General features: G+C 56.7%; 1 protein-coding gene across 2 annotated transcripts in view; it reads right to left on the bottom strand.

Moving 5' to 3' along the window:
- SEZ6L (seizure related 6 homolog like) overlaps positions 1–15216 on the bottom strand; it is a 35391-nt gene extending 20175 nt beyond the window's left edge. For both annotated transcript variants that reach the window (XM_057413261.1, XM_057413268.1), the window contains exon 1: positions 15119–15216. In XM_057413261.1, coding sequence (XP_057269244.1) covers positions 15119–15185 — 67 coding nt within the window. In that variant the 5' untranslated portion in view covers positions 15186–15216. The remainder of the gene's footprint in view (positions 1–15118) is intronic.
- Between the last annotated feature and the right edge of the window lie 2595 nt (positions 15217–17811).

Below are 17811 nucleotides of genomic sequence, written 5' to 3'. Positions count from 1 at the left end.
GTGACAGCCTGGGGGTGAAGAGAGCCCCAAGGTCCCAGTGCTTGGCCCTGCTCACTGGGAAGATGTGGATATCACATCTTCAAGGGCAGTAAGAGTGCTCTGCAGTGATTCCAGGGCTTGTGCAAAGCAGGCAGCTCTTGATACACGCTGGGGTGCATGGGGCGCAGCAGTGGATGGAGCTGGGCAGCCTGTCCTCACCTCAGCTGGACCAAAGTGTGATTAATAGGCAGATAATTCAGAAGAAGTGAGATGCTCAGGAGGAAAGTGCAGCAGAGGTCAAGGAGCTGCAGGACCTGAGCTGCAGGTCCCTGCCTCCTGTTCCTGGTACCTGTACATCCCTCCTGTGCAGCCCCAAGTGCTGCATCTTCAGCATGGTTGCAATTGGCATCTCTGCTATGGTTCCATCCTGCCCTGTGCCGAGGCTGGGGACCCAGCTGGGTGCTGGGACTCCAGGGCAGGATGGGGTCAGGGGCTTTGCCTTCCCTTTCGTGCATCTCCTAACGCCACAGAGGCTCCTGCGGCTCGGGGGAGCTGCTGAGCTGCTTTAAAATGCTGTTGAATTGGCCGTGTGCAGGGGTTTATTTATGCTCCCAGGACTGTGGTCTGAATATTTCATTTTAAAATCTACATCTTGTGTCACTAGCACTGCTCAAATAAGGTTGCCATGGAAACAGCTCATGTATGGGCATGGATGCTGGCAGTGGTGCCCGGCCTGAGGAGCTGTGCCCAGCGAGGACCAGGCTCTCCTCCTGGCCAGCACTCCTGTGCTTGCAGACAGGGGCAATACTCGCAGAATCCCAGATTGCTTTGGATTGAAGGGACCTTAAAGCTCATCCAGCTCGAGGGTGACATCCACCTGCCAGGGATGGGGCAGCCACAGCCTCTCTGGGCACCCTGTGCCAGCTCCTCAGCACCCTCACAGGGAAGAGCTTCTGCCTAAGAGCTCAGCTCAGTCTCCCCTCTGGCAGGTTAAAGCCGTTCCCCTTGGCCTGTCCCTCCATCCCTTGTCCCAAGCCCCTCTCCAGCTTTCCTGCAGCCCCTTTAGGCACTGGAGCTGCTCTCAGGTCTCCCCAGGACGCAGCAGAGGGGCAGGATCCCCTCCCTGCCCTGCTGCTCACGTGCTGGGGGTGCAGCCCAGCACACGGGGGGGTTCTGGGCTCCCAGTGCTCACTGATGGGTCATGGGAGCTTCTTGTCAACACTGTTCTGAGAAGTCAAAGCTCTTTTCAAAACCCCTTTTAGTGGCAAATCCATTTCGCCTGTGCCCGACTCCTCACTCGGGAGCAAGGACGCTGCCAGGAATATGGGAATTAAACTTGCAAACCTCTCCCCGCCATGCTCCAGAGGAGCTCATAACTGCTCTAACGATCCACAGCGGCCTGACACATGCCTGGAAATTGCACACTTCTCCGAGCTCCGAGGAAAATGGATTTTCCTCCCCTGTGCTGCTTCGTGGAGCTGCAATCAATGAGGCTCGGGCTCTCGGGCATTTGTTCTGGCCACACCAGCTCCATGTGGGCACCTGCAGCCTTGGGGGGATGTAGTGATGCTCTGGAGCAGGTCCCTGTGTCCCCATGTGCCCTGAGCACCAGCACCTGGCAGCCGTCCCACCCCAACACATCCCTGGGCATGAGCCCAAAGGGTTGCAAGCAGCAGCTAATGAGGAAGAGGACTTAAAGAGGCTGATCCAATTATGGAGGAATCGAGAGAGTCACTGTGTGGAAGTGATAGGACCTGTTGGCTGCTGCCCGGCCCCATGGCTGCTGCCCGGCCCCATGGCTGCTGCCCGGCCCCATGGCTGCTGCCCGGCCCCATGGCTGCTGCCCGGCCCCATGGCTGCTGCCCGGCCCCATGGCTGCTGCCTCCCCAGCTGACGGGGTGATTCTTTCCACTGATATCCCCACAGGGACACCAGGGCTCGTGGGGACCACAGAGCAGGGGAGTAAAGCCATTAGAGAGCGCGGTGCTTTGATGCAGGTGGGGATTTGAGTTCACTGCAGCTTTTTACAGTATCTAATATAAGCAAGCCCTGGTCTGTGCTTTGTCATGGGCAGATGGGCCTGTCTGAAGTGAATTAACGGGGTGGCTTTGAGAAGTAACTCATTTTTTTGGAAAGCTGAGCCTTGCTGAGGTGCCAATAGAAAGTTTCCTGTGGAGTTTTCCAGTCTTCCTGGTAACTGCCTGATGCCAGACCTCTGATGCATCCCCAGCCTGGATCCAGCCAGCACCAAACACGGACACCCCAGGGCAGGGGAGACCTGCTATGCTCCTGCTCCATCCCAACCTCTGCTGCCGTGCCCCTGCTCTGGAGGGCTTCATCACAAGGAAGGAGGAATGAAGGCAAGTGGATCCTGTGGCTCTCCTGGGCTCCATGATGGGGATGCTTCTTCCTCAGGGTCCCCCGGCAGGAGGAAATGGAGTATTTTGGCAGCTTTTCAGGATACAAATTGCACCGGGGGAAGAGAAGCTCCATCTTTCTCAACCAATCATCCAGCCTAGTTGTCTATATCAGGGTATAAAATGAAATGGGTTCCTAAAAAGGGAGTATATTTAGCTGCAGAAAGCCCATTCCAGGCAGCTATCTGAGAGTAAGATAATTAATCTCCCATCACTGTTAAGACGCAGCACAGCAGATCTTGAGCAGCGAGTGCTGCAGTTAACTCCTTGGGAGCAGGTCAGCTCTGTGGAATGCAGCTTGTGCTCTGCTCTGTGCCACAGGGCTCCTGACAGCTCCTGTCCTGGCTGGAGGGATGGAGGGGATGCGGGAGTCTGACAGGGATGCAGGAGCCCTGGAAGGGAACATCCACTGGATTCAGCTGAAACACCCTGTGTCTGGGGCCAGCTGGGAAACAATTACAAGCTGTGCAGCCATAAAACATCTGGCCAAAGTTTAGTTCAATTACAATAGATGACTATTTCTCTGGCTATAAATCATTCATGCTCTCACTTCCAGGCAGTCACATCTATGGACTATCTGACTCTTCAAAACCTTCCCCTGTGTTCTACCTGTCTGAAGCGTATTCATGCCTTAGTTTGGTTTGATTTCCACTGCAGAACTGGAAATAGAGGATGACTACATGGCATTAGAGATCCAGGTGTCCGGAACAGCCCCGTGCTCGTGCTGCAGCATCACTGCCCTGCCTGAGCTTGTGGCCCAGCTTCTGCATTGACTGCAAGGCCTGGGTTAGAGCCGAGCTGCCTTGTGCTGAATGTGCTTGGCAGTGCTTTGTGTTTCCTTCACAAGATGTAACAGGAATCACAGCGCGGCTCTGGTCCAGGCTCCTGAGCAATGAGCAGGTACCAGCAGTCTCCTTGGGGTCTGTTTGCTGCCTGTGGCCTCCCTCCTGCCCTGGGTTCTACGAGGGGTACCCCAAAAAGCCCGGTTTGGTTTTATTTGGAGTACCCCAAAAGATGCCCAGGGGGATTTGAAGCCCACCAGGTCCTGGCTGCCTTCCTGGGGTGCGGGGTGCCTCAGAGCAATGGGGGTGAACACTGGCACTGTGCTACATGGATTTGCTGCTCTCCCTGTGAACGACCTGAGCTTTTCCCACCGCAGGATGCAGCACCCAGTGATCACACCATGCGTGGGGATAGGTGGCGGAGCTGGAGACGCTCGGGACAAGGGAAGCGGGACAGGGATGTGGATTTCTTGCACCCCAGGCTGCGCTTTCATCCCTGCACCCCCAGCACGGCCCCTTTCAGCTTCCCCAGGGGCACGGTGGGGTCCCAGCTCTGCCTGCTCCATGGGTCTGGCAGGCCAGGCAGGGGGACGTCCCACTGGTGACTGCAGCATTCCCAAGCAATGCTTCCTCTGCCCTTTGTGCCCTCGTGCAGTGCCCTTGAACAGACCCCTGAGGAACAAACTCCTCTGGAATGATGTAGCTCCGGCGCCTAATGAGTCCTGACAGATTGTGCGCAGCCCCGCTGCCAGCCGTCGGGGAGGCAGGGGAAGTGCTGGGTTACTGATGTTTGTGGTGATCGCAGTTATTGGGCTCCATTGATTAGGGGCACACTGCCACGGAGGCTGGGAGTAACGAGGGCAAAGCCCGGAGCTCCCGGTTCCCGCACCGGCTGCCGCTCTGCACCGCCCCTGCCCGACCCCTGGGACAGGATGCGCTCTGCTCACAAGCACGGTGTAACCACCCAGGGCACGGCCACGCGATGTGATGCGGTTTGTCAGCCCATCACCTCCTCCACTGCTTCGTGTTTTCCTTCTACGGAAAGGAATCAACTGCACTGGAGCTGCCGGATCCTCATTATGTCAAAACGAGTTGGGATTTGGCAGTGCAGCAGCTCCCTGTGTCCCACACAGCCCACTGCCCAGCTCTGTGCTGCGGGACGCACCAGCACCATTCCTGAAATGGGGCCGTTTGCAGCCAGGATTTGGCTGAGGAAATATGGAATTTGATTTTCAATTCTTTTTGTTCTGTGCCAGCCTGGTTTGGGTTGAAGGGACCTTAAAGCTCACCCAGCTCCAACCCCTGCCACGGGCAGGGACCCCTTCCACTGGAGCAGCTTGCTCCAAGCCCCTGTGTCCAACCTGGCCTTGAGCACTGCCAGGGATGGGGCAGCCACAGCTTCTCTGGGCACCCTGTGCCAGCGCCTCAGCACCCTCCCAGGGAAGAGCTTCTGCCTAAGAGCTCAGCTCAGTCTCCCCCCTGGCAGGTTAAAGCCATTCCCCTTGTTCTGTCCCTACATCCCTTGTCCCAAGCCCCTCTCCAGCTTTCCTGCAGCCCCTTCAGGCACTGGAGCTGCTCTCAGGTCTCCCCTTCAGGAGCCTTCTCTTCTCCAGGCTGCCCCAGCCCAGCTCTCTCAGCCTGGCTCCAGAGCAGAGCTGCTCCAGCCCTCACAGCATCCCCATGGACTCCTTTGGACTCACTCCAGCAGCTCCACGTCCCTCTCGTGCTGTTGGCCCAGGGCTGGACCCAGTTTTAACTTTTCCTCACTAAAACCAGGGTCAGTCTCTGTTGGCAGAGCAGCAGCTCGGGGCTGGCACCCTGCCCTGCTCACCCAGCTCACCCTGGCTCCATCCCTGCTGGGCTGCTGCTCCTCAGTCCTCGCCCTGCTTCCAGCGCTGCTGGTTCTGTGTAATTAATTGCCAGCTGTATCAGTGATCAGTGATTTGTGTTTTAAAGATGTCCTGGCAGAACTAATTCCATTTCTGCACTGTGCCGTGCTGGGTGATGATAACCCATGGACAGCCTAAGAACGAGCTGCTGCTCTTTGCTTTAATTAATACAGATAGCAAATATATTCTCATTAGCCGTCAGGGTGGCAGGAGGGAAGCACGGTCCTGCATAAGGAGCAGCAGCAGCACAGCCCCCAGCCCTGCCTGGTCCCCTCCTGGCTCCAGCCACCTCCGCATCCCTCCATGTGCACCCATACAGCACCGGCTGGGCAGGCACAGGGCAGAGGGTTCCCAACCAGCGCAGGATGGGTGCCATGGCCCGTCAGACCCTGACAGAAGCCAGTTTAGCCATGCTGCTCCATGGCAGCAGCGCCATAGCAGGGTGTGCAGTGCCAGAGCTCTCTGCAGGGCTCCCCAGCAGTGCCTCTCAGGGGTCCCTCCTCCCTCCAGTGCAGGAGGACGCACAATTACAAGGCACATTTGTAATTCCTGGGATTTAGAACAATTAAGCTGCTCCCTGGTAGTTCTGACGAAAGCAGCCCCTTGTTTCCCAAGGAAGTAAGAGCCTTCCTTGACCTCCGCTCCATTATTCCATTTGATTGATCTTAATTACATCAGAAAGGATAATGATAGTCTTTGTGAGGGTGCAAGTACATTGGGAACAAAGACGACAGACTCTTTGTTGAGAGCACACAAGGGCTGCTCAGGCAGTGATGGTGGGGATGAGGTGTGGGGTGCCTGCTCCTCTGCTCCCAGTGCCGCTGCCAGTGCTCAGCAAACCCCCAAATTCCCCCCAAAAGAGAGAAGCAGGACGCTAAAAGTAGGTTGTAAACGTGCAAAGAGGATCAGGTTGGGAAAGTTAAAGCCTTGACAGAGCTGAATTCCTGCCTGGGTTGTGTTGGAAGGGACCTTAAAGCTGATCTGGTTCCAACCCCTGCTATGGGCAGGGACCCCTTCCACTAGAGCAGCTTGCTCCAAGCCCCTGTGTCCAGCCTGGCCTGGAACACTGCCGGGGATGGGGCACGTGTAACTGATTGCCTGTTCTGTTCATTAATCACAGCTGCATTGAGCTGAATGAGAAAACCCTTAAATACCAGCCTTGAGGCTTGTCTCCAGTGTGAGCCCTGTCTCAGGGTGCTGGTGATGCCATGCTGAGCAGTGGTCTCTGCAGAAGAGCTTTGATATTTGCATTGGCGTGTGGAGAGGAGGCTTTATCAGATGTTCCTCGCGTATCCTTGTAAACACACATGTGGTGCTGCTGGTGCCTGTTTCCTGGCGATGTTATTTTTGACACAAGCTGCTGACTGGGAGATGTGGTGGCGAAGCGCTTGATTCTGTTCTTCCCAGCAGGTAAGGAACTGGCAAATCATAGCTCCATGTGTCATCCAGCTCCGAGAGAGTCTGCTGGCTGCTGCTGCTATTGTTTATGCTCCTACAGGGTCACTGTAACTTTAATGCAGCTTTGAGAGCAGTGTGGGATGATTAAAGCAGGCACATCTGAGGAACAAATCTGTTCATGAGGACTGCATCCTTCACACGCAGGGAAGGACCAGCCACTGACAAAGGGGGCCTGGGCTGTCCCTGCATGGGGATGGTCCTGCTCCAAGCTGGCCCGTTTGCTTGGGAGAAATGCAGTAGCATGGAAGCATCAGAGCAGGGAGAGTGGCAGCAGGTTCAAGATGATCTTGTAGCATGTATTTTCTGTTTGGGAATGCTCTGGTGTGTAGCTGGGAATGGTGCTGGGAAGGAAACTCTCAAATCTGAATGCCTTCTTCAGAACTGACTCCAACTTTGGCCTCATTGTCCGGGCTTTCATAGAGTCCTGGAATGGTTTGGATTGAAGGGACCTCAAAGCTCATCCAGCTCCAACCCCTGCCAGGGCAGGGACAAGTTCCATTAGAGCAGGTTGCTCCAAGCCCTGTCCAACCTGACTTTCATCAGGCTGTTGCTTTGCTGTTCCTTCAGGCTTCTTGTTTTGATCAAAGATGCGGTGCTGTATTATTTAAGAGGCCCGTTTGATGCATGTGGAGTAGAAATGTGAAAAACCACAGGCCTGGCCCGTGGAATCCTGCTCGGATCATCTGAGTCACTCCAGGAGACGTTATTCAATGTGACTCAATTCCATTTGTGCGGCTGGGTGACAACGTTCCCAGGAGCAGTTCAGAGTCCCAATCACCCTGCGCTGCATCCCGCCGGCAGAGCTGGGCATGTCCCACCATGGAGCATCTCCCATTGTGTTTCACCATCTGCTGCTCCCCAGCAGCCAGCACCACCCTCTGCCCACCACCCTGCACGTGTTTCTGTATATGCAAGAGCAGCAAAAGCTGTAGAAGATGGGGGGCAGATGCTGGTGTCCAGCAGCACGTTCAGGCCGTGTCAGATGTCTCAGCAAGGAGATGTGGTTGCTTCCATCTGGGATGCAGCTGTAGCAGTGCTGGAGAGCAAGCTGCCAGCTCCCTGGTGGTGCCTCCTGCCTTCCAGTGCAGACTCCAGATAAGCCCCAGCTACAGGAATGGAAAATGCTTTTGGATTTAGATGTTGTAAAGACGTTTTGCAATGGAAAAACCGGAGAGATGTGGGGAACAGGCTCATCCTCCTGGGTCACACCAGGCTGCAGCTGCAAGGGCTCTGGTTCGGCTGCACCCTTCCCTCCATACCTTTCATAATGAATTCCAAGAAAGCCTCAATGCATTCCGAAATGGGAGTGCTGCCTGTGTCCTTCACAGTCATCTACACAACAAAGACAGCCATTTCACTGCTGGCAGGCATGGGCTCCTCTGCGTGCTGGAAACAAAAGCTGAAAAGAAGCCTTTATATTTTTTTGATTAGATAGCTTGAGAAGTTTGCTTTCACTCGAAATTGCCTCCCCGGTTTCACGGAGTGTCAGCTCCAGCGCCCTGATGGGAGAGCAGCCCCTGCTCCTCATGTTGGTCCTGGCTGCAGCATCCTGTGCTGCTCTGAATGGTCCAGGAGGAGAGGAGCCTTTGTGCCTTCAGGATGCTGCACTGGGCTTGGAGGTAAAACCTGTGCTCTCCCCTTGTGCAAGGAGCAGCAGCATGGCACAACAAATGCCAGAACGCTCAGCTCCCCTGAGGACAGTGGGTACCAGGAGCATCCCGCCAGCCTGAGGCATAGACCGTGGGTATCAGCAGCATCCCACTGGCCCAAGGCATGGGCTGTGGGTACCAGCAGCCTCCCAGCAGCCTGGGGCATGGAGTGCGGATCACACTGGCTTGGGTGCTGCTCCCATCAGTGTGACTGTGTGCAGAGAAACTACACTGAATTATTTTACTTTAAGGAGTGACTAAGGGAGAGATTATCCAGGAAGTTTTCTTTTGGGGGGAATTCTGGAACAAAGGCAAATTGAAATATTTCAATGCAGGCTGGGGACTGAGTCCTGGCTAAAAATAAAGCAGGAGGCAGCAGCACCTTTCCAATGACATTAGCTCCATTCATCTCCCCGAGGATGCTGCCGCCGTTCCACTGGCAGCCTACAAAGGCATCAGAAGTTACATTTTCCTTCGCTATTTCTCAACTCTATTTATGCTGGGAGGTGTTTGTGGAGGTACATTGTGTGCCTCAGGCAGAGGATTAATTCCGAACTGTCACCTCCCTTCTTGATGGGTTTGTAAATTCCGCTCTGTTGATTTGTACTCTCAGTAAACTGATAAAATCCTCTTTCCCAGACCTAACACACCATTCAGAGCTCACCGGCTTTTAGACCACGTTGCCTCATGTATTTATGTAAATACAGTGCCCAGCAGTGATTTGGAAACGTATGCACAAGCAACCTGGATGGATGATAAGGGGTGAAGGGAACCGAGGTGCCTGATGGGGCTGTGCGCTCTGGAAAGTGGATTTTCCATGGCTTGGGGTGCTGGGGCTTGGGGGGGGGGGGGAGGGGGCTTTGCAGGTGAGTGGCTGCTTTGGGGACATTGCCCCAGGATCTGTCCCCTCTGCACCAGAGCTGACTGTGATGGTGTTGGGAACAGTCTGATGTCCCTAAGGATGCTCTTGGGGCTGGCACATGGTGCTAACAGTGCTTGGATCACGTCTTTAATGTCATTAGCATCATCTACCTCCCTTGTTTTAAATTCTTCCCTTGTCTGTACCCTGTGCAGTGGGAGAAAGCACTGTTGATGTGTCCAAGGTCTGCAAGCTGCATCTGCAGAGCTCCTTTCTGTGGCAGGGATGCTGCTGGTGTGCTGGGAGCACTGGGAGGCTGTCAGGGCTCATGCAACAGCAGCCTTCCAGTGCAGGGACATGGGATCTCTGCAAATGGAAGTTTAGGGCTGCGAGGAACAGCTGATGTTTTACTGAAATTGCATTTAAATCATGACCGGAAGACGCAAGCCCTGTGGCTGTGTGGCATCACACAGCCCCATTGCAGGGAAGAGCTGCGGGGCTGTGGTGGAGGGAGCATCACAAGTGATGTCCTCCCATATTGTCCCCCAGCCACCAATCTGCCCGAGATGAAGGATCTCAACCACAAAATGTTGACACGCTCCATTAATCCACCCTAAAAAGTCAGATGGAGAATCTCCCTTGAATTTTAAATATTTCCAGCCGTTGCAACTAGCTCTGAAATCCTCCCGAATTGACCAGTTTCCAGAACATTCCCTCACTCCCCCCCCCCGCATTATTCCTGTTTCATTAGTGCCTGGATGTGCTCAAACCAATTTAATATCTTCATCAGTTTGTTGCTTTGATTGCAGAACTGCACCGAGCCCAACAGCAACTGCCACAGCACCTCATGAGGGACTCCGCCATCCTCTCTCCATCCCTGCCTGAGGGGACCAGCACCAGACCTGCTCCCACGGGTGCCTGCCTGCTCCTGCCTGCCCTGCCCCAGCTCTCCACAGCAGTGCCATGTCCCTGCAGTCGTTCCCTTGCTGATGGGCTGCAGCACGTCACCGAAGCCCCCACCAGCAGCCCTGGGGGCCATGTTTGGTGTCCTTTCCCTGCACTGGCACATACCACACAAGCATGGATGACAGCGAGACGGACAGACGGGCAAATCCTTTCTGCTGAGCAGATGATGCTGCTCCAGGATCAGCCCCACAGATACTCCTTCTGTCGCGCTTGAGTTTTTGGATGCCTTTGCTTTTGGCACCAGATTTTCCTTTCCAGACTGAAGCTTTGCATTTGGAATCGCACCTCCAGAGCCGGGTTTGGTGGCCGGGCTGCTCATACGTTCCCTCCCTGCTGCCAGGAGTTTGGCTTTTGGTTACGTAAAGTTTCCTTGTGTCATCCCTGGCAGTGCTCAAGGCCAGGTTGGATGGGGCTTGGAGCAAGCTGCTCTAGTGGAAGGTGTCCCTGCCCATGGCAGGGGCTGGAGCTCGATGAGCTTTAAGGTCCCTTCCAACATAAACCAGTCTGGCATTCAATGATTCCTGCTGCAGCCATCTGTCCTGAGGTGCCAATGCCCTTTATCTTCCTGCACCCCTTACCCAGTCCAATCAGTCTGGGAGGACACCATGGAGGAAGACATGGGGTCATATCAGGTCTACACCGTGTGCTGCCCTGCGGGCTCCGAGCCACTCAGCTGGATCCCTGCTTCTACAGATCAGTGCAAGCGCAGCAGCTTGAGTGGCATGGTGCTAACGCGCAGCAGCACGCTTCAAAGGGTTTGTTATTCCACATCCATGTCATCTAAGAAAGACGCTGGGCCAGAAATAGTGTCTTCTGGAAAGAGAAGGAATGCTCCCCGTCTGCGCCCGCTGCAGCCCCCGGGGCTCAAAGTCCCTGGCAGCTCCTTGCCCATCACCTGCATCCCTGTGCTCCAGGGTCCCAGGGCTGTGATGCAGGCACCAGCCACAACTGCTAAGCATCCCCCCTGCCATAGGGACCCCAGTCATAGATCCAAGTCGAAGACAAGCAGTATTTGCATTTGCTTATCAAGCCCATCCCCATCCATGGGGATCCACAACACTTCACTCTCAGGTATGAAAAACGAGTCTCCGTTCCTCCAGCTGTTTCCTAGCTTTGCCTCTTCCACCGCAGGCCCCGATCAGCTCCTCCAGCTCCATGGACATCCTCTGATTTCTGAAGTCCTTATGGATGAAGCCTGAGAGATAACCACGCTGAGTGACAAGGAGGTTGCTGCAAGTATCGTAAGTTCATTATTGCCCTCCTTCATCTTCCCCATGGTGCAGTTGCTGTAGGAATCACTCCGGGCTCTGCAGGGCTGTTCCTCTCACACATCCTCACTCCTCTCTCCCACTGCAGTTGCACAGGGTTTTTCCCCCTTTTTAAACGTGTTATCCCAGAGGCACCACTGGTAGGCTAAGCCTTGGCCAGCAGTGGGTATCACCAGCATCCCCAGGGCCTGCCTCATGCACCAGGTTTGATACCAGTGGGGTTCACCCTGGTGATGCTCTACTGATCACCCTGGGTGCTGGGCAATTCTCAGGGTGCTGGGTGCTTGTTGGGGGTCCAGCACCCCCTGCCCATTTGGTGGTGATCCCCCTATAGAGCTGAAGGGTCCCTTGCATAGAAGCAGGGACACAACCCCCTGAGCTCCCCATGCCTGGCAAGGCGAGGGCTGACAGAGCCAGAGCGTGCTCAGTACCGAGTTCAGCCATCCCATCCCCTGACAGGAGTGTAAATCCATCCTGATGGACTGGAAAATTGGAAAGCCAGTGCTCACGCTGTATTTTCTATAGACATCTATCTCAGCTCCCGAAAGATGCATTTAGTGGCAGGCTCCAGTCCCAGCCATGTAACTGCATGCTATGCTAATTAAAATATAGCCTGCGTTTTGTAACAGGATTTCCTCGGAGCGTGTTTTGCTGTTCAGGAACCACTTTCAAGCAGTTGACAAAACCCACATCAAGTAAATAACTTCTGGATTGCTCACAGAAGGTTGGTCATTTCTTCCCCCTCCAGCCCCCCAAAGCCCACTGGGACTGGCTGTGCTCGTTGCAATGGCAGAGGATGTGAAATGCACTGATTGCTGGGTGCTTGTAGTCCAGATCAAAAGCTGTGCATTATTTAATCGCACAGAGCCTATTCCACTGAACAAAACTAAATGTGTTTGTACAAAATGGGATAACAAAGGGTCACAGGGCTGGGCTCTAACCCTGAATACCCATAGGAGCAGCCCTGGAAGGACATGTCACTCACAGCAGCCCTCAAATCCCCCCCAGTGATGCCCTGACACATACTGTGCACACCGCCTCAGCTGGACTTCCTCTCTATCAAGTTCTGAAGCCAGAAGAATCTTAGCTCTACAGGGGTTGGATTATAAACCAACATGTTCCACGCTTCCCTTTTTATGTGGTTTGCTTTTACAAGACCTCCGTGTGGCATTTTGTATGCCAAAGTGAGCACATTCAGCTTCTTTGGTCTGCAGCCTCCCTCTCCAGCCCTGGATCCTTCCATCACATTCCTCACTGACAGAGAAGTTAAAAATGTATAGAGGGAAACATCTGTGGCACCATCCACTTTAAATAGCATCTTTATCGATCCATAACGGGAAAAACACAGGAGAAGCAGAGGGCTGAGAGATACTAATTCCATTTGCTTCTGTTCCAGGCTTTCCCCGCTCTTTCTGCCAAGGAGGAGAGAAGGAAGGGGAGAAGCTCCCTATGGCCTCTGATAGCTCCCCAGCAGACAAATCCCCCCGCTCTCAGCAGCCTGGCTCTGATGTTATCTCAGTGCTGGCACTGACACCGGCTGCACCGGCGCTCACCGCTCACTTGTTGCACGAACGCGGAGCTCACGCTCCCTTTTCCTTCCCGATGGACGATATTCTCTGGACAATACCCCCGCGGGGCTGTGCTCACCACAAAGCCAGGAGCAGCTCAGCGGCTGCTACCCCCCTGGGGCAACCAGCCTGGAGGTGCCCGGACGCCACGAAGGCACCGGAGGGGTGCGCTGACGATGGGGGTACAGAGGAACACAATGTGATGCTCAGCACCCCCGGGCTGCACTCCTGCAGCGCTGCTGCCCCTCCTCTGCCCGCAGCTGCCAGCCTGGCCGCGTCCTGCCCGCACAGCCCATGGCCGCACGCTGCATTCACACACTGCTGACACCGAGCTCCTCACGCTGCTGCCCGGAGCCTCCTGGCACGAGTCCTCGGGAAGGGATGTGCCTCCGCTGCCACCGCACCGGTGGGTGGGTAAGAGTGGATGCCGGAGGAGAGGCTTTCGCACCTCCTCTCTCTTGAGCTACATGGCTCCACGAGTGCAAAGCACCAAGAAGCCACCAGCCCAGCAACTGATGGGTGCAAGTCATGTGAAATTAGTTGCTTCTTGGAAGCACGAAGAGAAAGAGCAGGCAGAGGGAGCACAACGAGCCAGCTCTGCAGCGGCTGCTCCTGCTGCCCGTCACCGTTTGGGAGCAGCAGGGTTTCCTAAGCCAGGACTGTTTGTGACCTCCCGTAAACAGACCAACAATCCCCTCCTGGGCATGGGGGGAGCCGCATCACCCCTCGAGCCCTAGGGCTGCGTGTGCAGGCACTTGGGCTTTCACAGCAATAATTCACCAAACCTTGCAAAGGGTCAGCTATTCATCAGCTCCCTCTGCCAAAGGAAGGGGAGTCCAGCACACCGTGTTCTCCTACCCTGAGATTTATGACAGATCACGCTTGCTGTAAGGGCCAGATCCTGCACCGGATGAGCTGGGCTGCCTGCTGATGCTCCCAGAGGGTGCTTGGGACCAGGGCTGCTCTCCTGCCCACAGGGCTGCTGCACACCTGAGGGGTCCAACCCTCAGTGGGTCTGTTTAGGGTCCCTTGAAACCTCACCCCCTCCCAGCAGCATGGGGACCGCAGCAGCACACACACATCTCCCACAGCAGCTCCCCAACAGCCTGGACAAGAGCGTTTGTGTAACACCCTGGAGAAATCTGTGGTCTTTCTGTTTGTTCCAGTGCCAGAACAGGGTGGAAGCAACTGTGCACAGACTTCAGATCTGATTCCTTCTTGCGTATGTGCACGTCCATGCAGAGAGCACAAACCCATGCAGGTGAGAGAGAAAATGCTGTAATCTGCGCCCATTTTTGGTTTGTTGCCCAGAAGGAAGGATGGATTCTGTAATACAATCCCTGTCTTGGTTTAAGACCAAGAAGTCAAAGTCTTTTAATGCAATCTGAACATGAGGACAGAAGGCGAAGCCGGGCAGGCGGCGCGATGCAGTGCTCCCGACACCAGGAGCTGCTGATCTTTGCTAAACCCACAGGGCCGGCGCTGGGCGTGAGGACGAGCCTCCCGGCCCCGCACACCGACCGCAGCGCTGGCCCCTCCGCCTGCCTCTCAGCAGTCCGCGCTGGTGAGCAGCGCCCCGAATGCCACCGCCTCATCCCCGCAGCCTCCCCCCTGGCGCAGGCTCCGGCTGAAGCGATCTCTAAGCCCCACGCGAGTTTACAACGACTTTGTCAAGTCACCGGCAAGCGGGTCCCGGAGCCTATTCTTAGGTCTGTCACCACGGCAGTGGGAGAGGGAGCGGATCTGCGTGGAGACGTGGAACACGTGGAATGAACACGCAGCCCCTGGGTAAACACCACCCCACAGCCACCCCCTGCGTGCCCAGCCGGTGGGGACGGGAACACCACCGCTGCCCACGGCAGTGGCTGGGAACACCGGGCTGCTTTCCCTGCGGGATGGAGGCGGTGGGTCCGGCGCAGCTCCCGTTGGCGCCCGGCTCCCGGTAGGACGCGGCCCCGGCGGCGGGAGCTGTCCGCCCCGGGGTGCTGAGCGCCGCTGTCCCGCCGGGCCCCGCTGCCGTTACCGGTGCCGCTGCCGGTGCCGCGCTCTCTCGCCGATGCCAGAAGTTTCATCCCGGCCCGGGGAGCAGCAGAAACGGGGGTCCCCGGCCGGGGGCGGCACAGCCGGGTCCTCCCGGGCCGCCTGCCCGGGCAGACTCCCCCCTCCCCGCTCCCCGCGGCATCTCCTCCACCGCCCCCCCCGCCGGCAGGCGCAGGGCCCCGGCAGCCGTGCCCCGGTACCCCCGCTCCGCGCCGCACCCCCGGCCCGCTCCGCCCCGCTTACCTGGCCGCGGGGCCGCGGGGCTGCCCAGCAGCAGGGCGAGCAGGCAGAGCCCGCGGGGCCCCGGCATCGTGCGGCGGCTGCGGCGGAGCCTCCGCGCTGCTGCGAGCTGAGCCCAGCCGAGCCGAGCGGGGCCGGGCCGGGGGCGGGCGCTGCCGCCGGGGCCGGCGCGGGGGAGCGAGCGCGGCGGAGGGCGGAGAGGAGCGGAGCGAACGGAACGGAGCGAGCGGCGGGGGAGGGCGCCGGCGGCAGCCCCGGCCCCGCGCAGCGCCGTTTGCTCCGGCCCCGCCCGCGGCTCCCCCGGTTCCTCCCCCCTCGCTTCTCCCCAGCCCCACAGCTCCCGCGGTCCCGCGGCTCCCCGGGGCTTCCTCTGTCCCTCCCCCTTCTCCCCCGACTCCAGGAGCCCCCAGCCCGGGTGTGCTCCCCACTGCAGACCCCTGCCAAGCCTCTGAGTCATCTCACTGCCCCTTGTCCCCCAGCCACCTCATCATCCCACACCCCCCCCCATCATCCCAAACCCCCTTCAGCATCCCAAGCCCCTCTCAACAGCCCAAGCCCACCCTTACCCCCTTTTCCTCCCCTCCTGCTCCCCAAAAGCAGGCTGTGAATAGGGCAGTGGTGCTGTGGGGGGGGCTGATACAGGCCCTGTGCCCCCCCCCCCCCCCCCCCCCCCCCTTTGGGCTGTGGATCCACCAACGTCTGGTCCTGCTGCTGCCGCCAGTGAAGCCATCCTGGGGGGGCTGCATTCTGTGAACTGCCCAGGTACCATGAGCACACCATGAGCACACAGGTGATTGCAAGGACTTTGATAACAGAAATAGAGGCTTTGTTGTCTCTAAATCCCAAATCCTACCCTGTGATTTGCATTAACTGTACATCACCTCCCTGTGAGAGCTGCCTGGTCCTCCCGGCCACTCTGCCTGTCAAGTCAAACAGCCAGAGCACTGCCACAGAGCACAGCAGTGTCCAACACCACAAGACCAAGGCCAGCCTTTCCCTCAAGTAGCCAGTTTGTTGAGGAGAAGTCCCTGCTACCTTTGAGAGAGCAATTACATTGATTCAGCAACAATAATCACCTACTGGTATCACTACAAATGCCACCACGCAGAACACATCAAGTCAAGAAACTGTCCAAACACGGCACTGATCCTGCTGTGCTTTCCCTGCCGGGTTGTGCCGAGTTCCTGCACTGATGTCGCTGCAGCCGGGGCTGAGGAGCACAGTGCAGGCTCTGCACAGCCAGGCCATTTGCATTCCCTGTGTCGCTCCTGCCTGCAGCCAGCTGGGAGCTGTTGGGCAGCAAGCGAGAGAAGGACACAATAAGAGAGGGAGAGAAGGCACCGAGAGGTGCAGGGCATTACCCAGCGCTGTCACTTCACGCACAAAATGGGATTTGCCTGCTCGCAGGTTTAATTTGCTCTAGCAAAGCTGTCTGTGGCAGAGCGAGCGCAGGCTGCTCCGGGCCCCCCTCCCCGCCTCCCTTCCTGACCTGCCATTATTCAAGATTAAAGTTGTCTCTCATTTGGCAGTTTTCCTTGAGCGGTTTTGATTGTGTTCATCTGCATTGTAGTAAACTCCGCAGATAACCAGATAATAACACCAGCACCATGGTAACAGCCAGGAGAGACAGAACAAGTGCTGTGTTTGTAACGCAGACATACCCACGAAGTGGCCAGAGTGGATGGTGATGGAGAGGGTTAAGCTCAAGCCTCAGCTTATCTGCCAGTCAGGCCCAGGTCCCACTGCAGCACCCCAAAAGCCAGGACATTCCTCCCAGCACCCAACCACCTGCAGTTGTTGCTGCTCCACTGAGGGCCAGTGGGGATCCTGGGGTGTTTCTCCTGAGTCTCCACAGCTCCTGGGCCTGTAGGTACTCAGTGGCTGCTGGGGACAACACTGCTTGGTGGGGGACTTGGGCAAGCTGGGATGAGGTGGGATGCATCGAGGGATGCACTGCAGGATGCACCGTGGGATGCATTGCAGGATGCACCGAGGGATGCACTGCAGGATGCACCGTGGGATGCACTGCAGGATGCACCATGGGATGCACTGCAGGATGCACCGAGGGATGCGCTGCAGGATGCACCGTGGGACGCACTGAGGGATGCACTGCAGGATGCACCGTGGGATGCACTGCAGGACGCATTGAGGGATGCGCCACGGGATGCACTGCAGGATGCACTGAGGGATATATTCCACATAGCTGGTGCATAACAGGGTGATCTGAGTAATTTTCCTCCCGCAGCCAGTGCTGAGGCCTAATGGTCTGTGGAATTTTAGCCCAGGAAACAACAGCAATGTCAGCAGTGGCGGAATCAGCAGCTTTGGTGTTCCCCGGGTTCCCCCTGAAACACCAGCTGGGACTCGCAGCCAGGAGACCCCTCCAGCCCCTGGCTCCTTCAGCACCTTGCATGGTCATGCATCACTGTGCATCACCATGCATCATTACCTGCATCAATGTGCATTGTTGTGCATCATCACCATGCATCATCACCTGCATCACTGTGCATTGTTGTGCATCATCACCATGTATCACCAATCATCATCACTGTGAATCATTGTGAATCACTGTGCTTCACCATGCACCATCACCGTGCACCATCACCATGCAGAGAGCGCTGCTGGCAGGCGCAGGCAGGATGGTGGCTCTGGGTAAGCAGGGCAGGCAGCAGCAGCTCTGGAGATGTTTATGTGGT

This window comes from Pezoporus wallicus, unplaced genomic scaffold (genome assembly GCF_028554395.1).
Source record: "Pezoporus wallicus isolate ANWC-B61680 ecotype Strahan unplaced genomic scaffold, APGP_CSIRO_Pwel_v1 contig_13850, whole genome shotgun sequence".
Lineage (NCBI taxonomy): Eukaryota > Metazoa > Chordata > Aves > Psittaciformes > Psittacidae > Pezoporus > Pezoporus wallicus.
This window is presented reverse-complemented; position numbering and strand designations above follow the sequence as displayed.